The 10906-nt window shown below is 40.7% G+C and overlaps 1 protein-coding gene and 3 non-coding genes across 7 annotated transcripts; all 4 read right to left on the bottom strand.

Moving 5' to 3' along the window:
• Positions 1–256: 256 nt before the first annotated feature.
• Positions 257–9954, bottom strand: slc25a3a (solute carrier family 25 member 3a). Of its 4 annotated transcripts, none has more exons than XM_059325844.1 (8): positions 9830–9954; positions 9202–9373; positions 8136–8260; positions 6192–6371; positions 3740–3921; positions 2061–2233; positions 1671–1781; positions 257–716 (listed from the first exon to the last, which is right to left on the bottom strand). In XM_059325844.1, the coding sequence occupies exons 2-8, from the start codon at positions 9341–9343 to the stop codon at positions 556–558; spliced, it is 1074 nt and encodes a 357-aa protein (XP_059181827.1). In that variant the 5' UTR covers positions 9344–9373; positions 9830–9954; the 3' UTR covers positions 257–555. The 4 variants fall into 4 exon arrangements, with proteins under 4 accessions (XP_059181827.1, XP_059181826.1, XP_059181828.1 ...); XM_059325843.1 differs by lacking the exon at positions 8136–8260 and adding an exon at positions 6861–6985; XM_059325845.1 differs by lacking the exon at positions 8136–8260 and adding an exon at positions 6861–6985 and having other exon boundaries at positions 9202–9368; positions 9830–9921.
• LOC131961190 (small nucleolar RNA SNORA53) lies at positions 1406–1609 on the bottom strand. Its single transcript, XR_009389850.1, has one exon. It is a non-coding gene; the product is annotated as a small nucleolar RNA SNORA53 (small nucleolar RNA).
• On the bottom strand, positions 3421–3622 carry LOC131961191 (small nucleolar RNA SNORA53). The gene has a single exon (XR_009389851.1). It is a non-coding gene; the product is annotated as a small nucleolar RNA SNORA53 (small nucleolar RNA).
• On the bottom strand, positions 5506–5707 carry LOC131961192 (small nucleolar RNA SNORA53). Its single transcript, XR_009389853.1, has one exon. It is a non-coding gene; the product is annotated as a small nucleolar RNA SNORA53 (small nucleolar RNA).
• Positions 9955–10906: the final 952 nt, after the last annotated feature.

Genomic DNA, 10906 nt, shown 5'->3' with positions numbered 1-10906 from the left:
CATCTGGCACCAACAACCATGTCACATTCAATGCCAAGTCACTTAAAGAACCTTTCTTCCCCATTCCAATGCTGGTTTGAACTCTGAACAGGAGGTCATCTTCACCATGTCTACATGCCTAAATGCATGGAGTTGCTGCCATGTGATTGGCTGATTAGATATTTCTGTTAACACAGTGAACCAGGTGTACTTAAAGTGGCAGCAAAGAGTGTATATCAAGTATGTGAACCAAAAAAAGGACACTTGAGGACATGCATTATCATGGAATTCAATTCTTTTATTTGAATTTCCAATTACTTTCTAATGACAGGACTTGATAAAACCAGATGGGGCAGAAGGGGGACTTTTGGTAAGCCAAGAGCAACGAATCCATCTTCTCTCCTAGCTTGTGGTTTCTGTATTTACATGTACATTAGTAGTAGAATCCCTGTGCTCTGTGCAGTACAGCAGGACCCAGGGACATAAATATAGAAAACTGTCGTGTGTGCTCTGGAAGTTTCAGGGGTTCAGATGTGACAGCTGAAGTAAGCAACGCAGTGGAGGAATGGAGGACAGTTACTCTGTGAGGCCGAGCTTCTTCTTCAGGGACTCTGGCATCTCAGGGGGAGGGGGGCGGGGAAGACGGAAGTAGACCTTGACAGAGTCATAGATGAACCACTGCAGGGCAGTCAGAGTACCAATCATGATGATACGGGCGACCAGACCCTTCCACACACCTAAACAGGAGACAAACATCAGATTCAAATGGTGACCTCACACATGCTCTGAACTATTATGGAAATGAGTTCAATAATGAGTTTTGAAGTAAAAGGCTTTGCATGTCATTCAACATATCAGTGTATGACCTCTAACCCAGAAATGAGCCTTCATACGTGCAACACAAGAGGCATTATTTTTGAAAAGTTGGAAGCAATAGTTAAACAAAAAAAACTTAATTATCTTTCCTTCCTTTCACTCCACTCCCCACTCTAGTTTGCTTCCATTTAAAAAAGGAAAAGATAGTAATTTTTAAGTATGCAACAGGCAGTGTGGTATTCATTGTACTTGGGGATTAAAATATTTTTTCAACCTGACAATAGGAGTGGATATATTGATCGATTAATGGCAAAAAAATCCCCCCATTGATACAAATCACCACAAATTAGCCTTGTTCCTTGGTTTGCTAAACCCCCCACCTGGTTACTGGATAGCTGGTCAATCTATACATCATGCTGCCCTAACACAATCTGAATCAAATTGCCAGTGTCAACAAAATGAAACATTACAAAACAATCCTTCTTAGCAGACTTTCAGTGTTGTATTGGATGACTGCGGATGATCCTATTTTAACAACAGGTTGCTACACGTTTCCTTTAGGGTGACAACAAAGCATACAATAATCAGTCAGCTGGTCTTTGATCAGCAGCATGTCCGTCCCCCAGGCTTGCAGCACTGGGAGCTCCCCGTCTGTAGAAAACAGGGTTGCCAGTGTTGCAGTTTGGCTGGGGGGACAGGTAGACTGTTATCACACGCCAATGACTCAAGCACCTCCAACTGTACAGCCAGCAAGCTGCTGAGGAGCTCTGCTCAGAGCACAGCGTCCTCCAGAGGTGGATCTAAGGAGCGTGTTGATCAAAGCCTCATGTTACACTATGCTATGCTGAAGTTGGTATACTGCTGTTGTTACAGACCTTTGGGTCCCAGTTTCTTGAGGACCTGGACAGCAGTGCTGCCACTCTCCTTGTTCAGCACAGACACCACGGAGTCAGCAGGATGGGACACGATGGCACAGAACACACCAGCTGGACACAGGACAAACAAGAACCACATCAGAGAAGTGAAATCTGTACATCGGAAGGTCTAACTAAAGTAACATATTTAAAACAACTTCAAAGGAATGATGCAATTACATGAAACCGATGTCACTGCCAATATGCATGTACATTAACAAATATTCTAATAAGACTAAATATTTAACCCCCCAAACATTCCATAACATCTTCATAATGGAATTATTTGGTCTTGTAATGTAAAGGAGCATAGTGATTTGTAGAGTCCTGTTCAGATCTTTCTTTACTCACCAATATAACCGGCCACGAAGGTGACCACCAGCTGCTCAGCTTTGGTGCACTCACTACGAGGCTTGGGAACAACATACTTGTAGAGAGTCTCTACAGTGCGCTCAAAGCAGGCAAACTTCATCATGGTGTAGGGGATCTGCCTCATCCACAGGGGCACCACACCTTTATAGAAACTGGAGTGAAAGGAGGGACCATTAGATTTACATTAACCCGTTAGAGTTCTGTTGTACAGCACGCAGGACATTATAGTGCTAATGGGTGTTATTACACTTTTTACACACTGTGTTTGACTTGATATTTATGCTGCATAAAACTGGTATTTCAATTTCAAATTCCAAGACTCTTAAAAGCAAATTTTAGCATTTTAAGATATATTCACAACAGTCGCATTTACCATTTATGCAAAAGTCGTTTTGCATTGGCAGAGGTCCAGTTTATCCAATCTAGTTGACTTTTTGGTGCAAAATAGGTTTGTATATTTTCATAACTACCCAGACCGTTGTTTCGCCTTTTCAAAAATTCTGTAGATGTGTATAATTTGCCGCTCATTCTCTGTCATAACTCTGCCCTATACCGCTCGGTTATAGGGCCTTTAAAGCGCGCACATCGGGGCTGCAAAACAGCTTCTTTCCTCGGGCCATCAGTGTGGTAAATAGATTCTGCCCTCCGGTGCCCAGCATATAATTTTTAACCCCTTGGGGTTGTGCAATACAGGCCTAGTTGTTCGGGTCTGTGCAATAGTTTAAAAAAAAAAAATGCATTTATGAAATGTAAGTGCAATATTTAGGTGATGATAACATTTGAGGCTTCAACTTGTTGATGTTTTAAGATTTGTTTAAATATGCTGTATGTATTTTATCATCATATGGAAGTGATTGTGTTGTGACAATAGCCAAACTATTCAAGAACAGCTTAATTTACTTAGTATGTCTTTGATATGTTATTTTTATTAGCCGTTTTAAGGGGAATTTGCAGGTACGGTAAGTGGTTAAATACCAGGGAATCTACCATTTTTGTCCTTTGAGCCACCTTTTTGGTCCGATGTATCCCAGTCCCCCCCCCAAAAGCTCTGAATTCTTTACAGATGGTGGGCTCAAGCACTTCTGATTTTTAAAAAATCTGCTTTGATATTCACCATCTCAATACTTACCAATGTCAATGATTTTGGCTCGTTTAGGAAACTACTTTTAAAAAATAAAGTATAATATGGAAGGAACCATCTTGTGCTGTATTTTGCTGTGGTCATGGTGAAATAATTTACAGATTAACAGATTATAAAATGTTAAACAATTTTATTAGGAGAACATTAACCCACTGATTAATTTTTCACCCAACCTTAATTTACAGTAACTATATAAACAGTGTCCGTCCCTCAGGCTTGCAGCACTGGGAGCTCCCCGTCTGTAGAACAGGGTTGCCAGTGTTGCTGTTTGGCTGGGGGGACAGGTAGACTGTTATCACACGCCAATGACTCAAGCACCTCCAACTGTACAGCCAGCAAGCTGCTGAGGAGCTCTGCTCAGAGCACAGCGTCCTCCAGAGGTGGATCTAAGGAGCGTGTTGTCCCAAAAAATACATCTTACATTGACTAGTCCTGAAAATTGCTAATGCAACTATTCTGAATAAGTAAAATAAATAGCTGAACAAGGTGAGGAACTGCATGAAAGCACTGCACTTACGCCCAGAGTCCCTCCTCTGCAAACATCTTGGGGACACACTGTCTGAGGGTATTAGCGTAGCCTGGCTGGGTCTGAATACGGACTTTGACAGCCTCCATGGGGGCCAGAGCGATATCTGCAAAGAACTCTGCGCTGGCTGAGGCAGCCAGGTACAGTGATGTCCTCCACAGGTATGTGTTCTCCTGTTGGGTGAAACCACACAACAAATGGTCAGACAGATAAGGTGACAGAGAAAAACACCTCAGGTCTCCCCATCATCATTCAACAGCAGAATGACAACTTAAGATGCAGTATATCAGAAATTGCCACTTCAAAAATAGTTTCCTGATAGTATCACAACAGAAACCTACATGGGACCTACAGGGACACTCGGATGATTTGATGGGTGTTCCAACACCCCTGAACAACTCACATTTGCCACACTGTCCTCAAACAGCTGCTTTCTGTAGCCTTTGTTATTCGATAATAGCTGTAGCTTTTTTCATTTTAGTTTTTGGCAGTAACAGCAAAAATGTAGGGATAATAAAAATGTTCTGCTATAAGTAGAACTAGATCATTCACAAACAGTTACACCATAAATAAAACCAAATGTGTATTTCTTAGAGAATATATGGGTGGGACCAATCTTGGCCCGATCAACTGCTCTTGACTGGCTGTTGGACGAATTTCTGACAGTCGGGCCCCAGTATGTGTCGCTTCCTTAAGGTCAGTGCCTTTTTTCTTTCACCTGTAAAAATGCATTGCATATCGGGTTTATCTTGGCGAAATGTTAAGCAGACATCATGTGTAGTTGTCTGGCAGATAAAATGATCAATGGCCAAAATGTCAAATGAAAAATATAGCTAAATAAAAAAATCATATATGTAATGTGTAGCTAATGTCCGTCTCTGGAACATATAAAAACAATTGCTCATCGTCAAATACAGCAGGATTTTTATCAAAAACCGCTGGTCAGACCGGCACTAACTCCAGGGGCGTATTCCACAAAGCAGGTTGAGCAAACTCTGAACCTACCCCTGAACTCAGAGTCAATAAACCCTGAGATGGAAAACTGAAGTTATTCTGATCTGCTGTTCTGGAATTGAAAACTCAGTCAACTTTAAGGTTAAATCTGAAATAAAAAGCCATCATCAATGGAGACCCGATACTATGATTCACCATGGCAACGCAGTCTCCGTTTGACACTACATTTTAAATATTTGTTCAGCTTTAACCTAAAAAAGGGATAAAACACAGAGGCCAGCACCTGAAGATGAAAAATAAAGACATTGAGACATGACTGTAAGCAGTGTAAAATACAGTAGATTTTATTTTAGACATCTACTCAGATCTTTGCTCAACAGCATTTACTGGCTGTATCTCAGCTATTTTTTTTATAATGTAGTTAAAAACGGGTTCAGACTGCTTACAAAGCCCAATTACAAAAAACATTCTCAGAGACCTCAGAAATATTTCCATAGCCTACTTCAAAAAGCTCTGAATTATTTACACATGGTGGGCTCAAGCTCTTCTGATTTTTTTTCTTTTAATCTGCTTTGATATTCACCATCTCAATACTTACCAATGTCAATGATTTTGGCTTGTTTAGGAAACTAGTTTTAAAGAATACAGTATAATATGGAAGGAACAATCTCATGTGCCATATTTTTCTATGGTCATGGTGAAACAAGATAACTACCTAGACTCACAGATGAACAGAAACATTATAAACATTAACCCACTGATTAATTTTTCACCCAACCTAAATTTACAGTAACTATATAAACAGTGTCCGTCCCTCAGGCTTGCAGCACTGGGAGCTCCCCGTCTGTAGAACAGGGTTGCCAGTGTTGCAGTTTGGCTGGGGGGACAGGTAGACTGTTATCACACGCCAATGACTCAAGCACCTCCAACTGTACAGCCAGCAAGCTGCTGAGGAGCTCTGCTCAGAGCACAGCGTCCTCCAGAGGTGGATCTAAGGAGCGTGTTGTCCCAAAAAATACATTTACATTGACTAGTCCTGAAAATTGCTAATGCAACTATTCTGAATAAGTAAAATAAATAGCTGAACAAGGTGAGGAATAGCTATGATTTAGGCTTGTTTAGAAAACAAAGAAAGAATAATATATTGTATGGAAGGAATAACCTCATGTGTTGTATTATTCCGTGGTCATGGTGAATCAACTACCTAGACTCAGTTTACCAGAAAATTAAATGTTGACAATGACCTGGTTGTTGTGTTTTAATGCTTCAGAGACAGCAGCGTGCTGATGTGTTGGTGTTTGTTTGACTGACGCACAGAACCACTGTGAAACTATGAAAAAAATAATGTACCCATCCAATTTACTGCATCATTCTCACGAATGCATGTTTCTGCCTTGTTGTGTTTTCTTTTGAACAAGTTCAACACACCCAACAAACGTGTATTCTTTGCGAGAGCAGAACTGTGTGTAAAAGCTGTATTTGACCTCACCTCGCCCAACAAGTCACTGTAGAAGACCTTGAACACCTCGTAGAAGCCGAACTTGCACAGACCCTGCATGGAGTAGCCGATGAAGGTGGGAGCCCAGCCCTTTGCCAGGCCTCTGACACCATCTTCTCTCACGGTCACTGAAAACCCGTTGCCAATGCTTTTGTACTTGTCTGGGTTCACCTGAGGAAGAGAATTAACACCCATTTAGCTTGTCATCAAATTATCAGCAACACTTGCCTCTGGTGTTTTAGGATACATATAGGCTTTATGGTATGGGTAGTCAATATTATTGGCCAATACATGCTTGATAAATCTTGTTTTTCATGGTTACTGTTAATCAAATCTCCATCCTAATAGGCGACGTGATAGGAAGACCTATATGCATAATGCAACGCAAAGTTACCAATTGGGGGTTCGCATGTGTGATTACAGCAAGGGGGAATAATTCATCATGGATAACTTAGCATGTTATGTCCAACTTGGTGGTCCTTCCAGGTATATGCTGTGTGCCAAACACAAAATGAAAGTTATTTGTCGCTGCTTTAACACCTTGAGGACTCAAATTATAGATGGTAACTACCATTATACTGAAGATCATGTAGGAAGCCATGGGGCCGAAGGTGTTGATGGCTACTCATCGCTACTGTGAGGTTCAGTTTCCATACAAACCTGCAAGCGGCACTTGACAAGGTCGAGGGGCACCACTGCGGTGTGTGTGATGCCGCAGCTCAGGATACCCCCAAAGCCACACAGAGCATAGTACTTCTGAGAGCCAAACTCGCAGCTGACACCCTCTGTGGTAGAAGGGAGGGGGACACACAACATACATGCAACATGCAGGGTGACATGCAACACAAGACACAAATCAACACCGAAGCAGAGCCACAAAATGGAAGAGAGGTCACTTATGAAGGAAAAATATGAATCCTTTCTTTAGACCAGATTCCTGTGGACAATTTCAATTCAGTGACAGGACTCTCCCATTATAGATGGCTCTGCAACCAACACACCACCGTTTATTGATGATCAAAATCACTGTATTCAAGTGGTTTCATTATGAACTTTAATGGACCTGTGATGTTTTGCAAGTTCTGCCATTCACTACAATTAATTACTGCTCAACATTTTCAAAAGTCTACCAGCTCAATTTCGTTACCTACCTTACGTGCAGATGCTGATTTCATTTCATCTCAGCAGACTGTGCGTGTTAAAATTTACACGAGAAAGACTTCTACAAACTGAATCATAAATGATTTTAAATGATTTCTGCAAACATTTTCTGGAGCAGCTTAGGTGATTTGTAGTTACTTGGCTAAAAAATGCAAATCACTACTGTGGTCCCACAAATTTGTGATTAAAATAATTTAAGAATATAAAACAATAAAATTACTTAATAAAATTACCAGCAATAAATCCACATTTTTTTTCAACACCACATTATTTCCTTATCTCTGTAATGCCTGTGTCTTAGCAAAAAAAAATAAAAAATTGAATTGATACTTGGTTAATCATTCAGTGTTTTAATGAACAATCAATGACTGTCTGATAATGTCAGCATTAATGCATTTTATATCTATGCATTGAGACAATCCAGACAGACACCCCGATGGTGTCAAATAGCAAGGTCAACATACAGGACATTCTGCCTGACCTTCACCTACATCTATGGAAGGCCACAAGGGTGGTCTGAATGGGGCTGGAGGCGGCGAGGTGAGTAGAAATCATTCAACACATGGGAACACTGGTGCAGAATCATGCAACCATGTTATGGCCACTCCAACACAGAAGAATCACAGGAATCAATAACACATTGACAAAAAATTAACTTCACAACTGGGCTAGCCATTTCTCCCATGCAAATTGGTACATTGTCAGGAGGACAAACACAGCCATGAGTGGATGGGGCGTGAAGTTAACACAAGGTACCGAGCCACAGTAACAGACCTGCATTCTGCATTTGACCAGATCGAGAGGTACGACAGCTGTGTGCGTGGTGCCACAGCTCAGAATCCCACCAAAGCCGCACAAGATGAAATACTTCTGAGAGCCGAACTCACAACTGTCTCCCTCTAAAGAAACACAGGATAAACTTTAATAACAGGAAATCTGTTTAAAAACGATGGCACTTTCTTTGAAGATTTCTACCAGGCTTGGAGTTTTAAAAAATTTAACAGTTAAAGAAACGTGTGCTTGTTTTATCCTGCTAGATGTCTGACAAGTCAAATCTTCTAATGAGGGAGACAACTATTTTATTACTCTCGCCCTTGTGCAACAGGTCTGAACTTGCCTACAAGCAACCATTTAGTCTGAATAGGTAATCAAGTAAGCCTTAAAAATATTACCTCCAGACTTGACAAATTTGCAGTTACGATAAAGCATTTTGACTGAAAGCACAACTTCCCAAAAACTTTTAAAAGAAATGGTTGGCCATGGCCTGCCTAAATAAGGTGAGGTGCAGACTTTCAAGAGTTGCGTCTGAAGCCTCTTGGTATTTGAAACACCATAAGTGATATATGATATAATTAAGTAATGCAGAATACCGTTTTAACAACCTCATTAATAGTTCAAGCTAGAACAATTTGTTCTTGCCAACCCCTGAGCAGCCCCCGAGTAAGGGGTCAAATGTATTTCTCTACTCGTTTGTATAATGTCAACTTATTACTAGCTCCACTGAAACAATAAAATCCACCTCACATCCCTTAATAGTAAGAAAGTGCAACACGTCGAATACAGTTTGCTGTAATGCAAGGACACTTGTCCTTCCTTGTCCTCCAAAGACAGCTTTAAGGCTGGATAGGCCTTGGGCAGCTAACTACCTCAACAATCATGCCCTTCATCACTCAAGAGGAATAAAATGAATTAACTCTAACCTGCAAAACGCATACATTTAACCGTACTTGATGAATGAGTCTTTGCTGAATTACACAGTGAAGTTAGCAGCAATCCGGGGAATCTGGTCGGCTAAGCAAATGCAGCTAATGCTCGCCCTTTTGGCAGCCTCCGAGCTTACCGTCTGCGGTAGCGGCTGCTGCCAGTCTGCGGGTCCTTTGTCCGGCAAGATTTGGTTGAGGTTCTTCCACTTTCTGGAGGCTGAACAGGGGAGCGCTGAACGGGTTTCCCCGGGCCAGCTGCGTCAGAGCAGTCGGGTACATGGTGGTGTCCTGTCTGCTGCCGGAGCTACGCTGCAATGAGCAGAAAGTTAGCTGTGCGTTAGCTCAGACTAAATGGGACTGGTTACGCACACTCAGGTACGCCATGTCACGTGCCAGTTAGTTTAAATGAATGACATGTTTAGCCTACTTAATAAACATAAAACTAAGCTACTAATAAGCACATGGCGTCCATGCAAGTTGTTTGATTACTGTTCCAACAGCTATATCAAGATGTCAAAGCTGTCTGCCAACACACTGCATTTCCCTTGACCTTTTCTAGCACAGCTGACGCTAAGATGCTATGCTAAATTACGTGCTAAGCTAACGTGACCGCTCCAAGGTGGAAGGTCTCCATTTAACAAAAAATGAAAAACGTCGCATAAGCAAATCGGCTGACAGGAGTAACTGTTTAGTAAACAACGTCCTCGTAGAGTAGGGGTGGTTTTAATGTTAAAAATACCCCTTTAAATGAATAAATGCACTCACTATCTCAGTATCTTAAGATGGCGCCTCCGCTTCGCTGCAGCCGGCTGTTCGGAGAGGCCGGATGACCTCGCGGTAAATCAGTTTGTCCTTTCGTGACGTCACCGCAAGGTCTGGGCGGGGCCTTCCTTCTTCTTCTTTTCAGTTTTATTGGCGGTTGGCAGACCAACGTACAGGTGCATTACCGCCACCTACTGGACTGGAGTGTGGAGCAGGAGATTGACAGAAAATTAAGGGGAGAAAATAGTAATACTGATAAAAAATAAATAAATAAAAATAAAATAAATAAAGTAATAATATTAATAATACAATTAAGATAAATAAATTATTTAACGGGAAAAGTGGAAACAATAGTGTAACTAATAGCATTTAAAATACAAATATAAATAATTAAATACATAGCAAAATTGTCTCTATAAGTCCTGTTTCCCTCAGGTAATTAAATAGGGGCTTGTTTTCTTTGCATGATCTTTAAGGGCGGGTCCTTCCGCTCCTCTGTCCCGTACAGATACGCTCCAGAGCTGTCAATCAAGCTTCCCACCCAATCACAAACTGGTCTATGATTAAATTAAGGCATTGCTTCCGTAGAAAGAAATTCTAAGTGTTACACTAAGTTGTAAGTTTTTTCTCAGGTATATTAATTCCTGCAAGTATCTGGCAGTCATACCAACCAAGGTTATAACAGTTTTGGATTTTTCCATTAGTTTTAGTTTCGTTGTCAAATTCTGTTAGTTTTAATGAGTTTTCAGATTGTGTTTGCTAGTTTTACTTTAGTTTTTATTTTTGGGAAAATGCTTAGTTTTAGTTTATTTTAGTTTTAGTGTTAGTTTTTGTTTTCTTGTAATGGGGTATTTGTTGGGTGCGAGATTCAAAAAGGTCACAATAAATGTTGCCTTTATTTCCATTGTCTTATCCATCTCAAACCCAATAAGTTTACTAAGTCATAAAACCAAATAGATGTAATAGATTTCATATCAACCAAAAGGTTTACGTATGAAAAATAGTTGACAAAGTCAAAATCAAAGGATTTTCACTATAATTTTAGTTAGTTTTGTAACCACAAAACACAGTTTCAGTAAG

The sequence above is a fragment of the Centropristis striata genome, chromosome 22 (genome assembly GCF_030273125.1).
Source record: "Centropristis striata isolate RG_2023a ecotype Rhode Island chromosome 22, C.striata_1.0, whole genome shotgun sequence".
NCBI classification, from domain to species: Eukaryota; Metazoa; Chordata; class Actinopteri; order Perciformes; family Serranidae; genus Centropristis; species Centropristis striata.
Note: the sequence above shows the minus strand (reverse complement) of the source record. Positions and strands in the feature narration are given on the sequence as shown.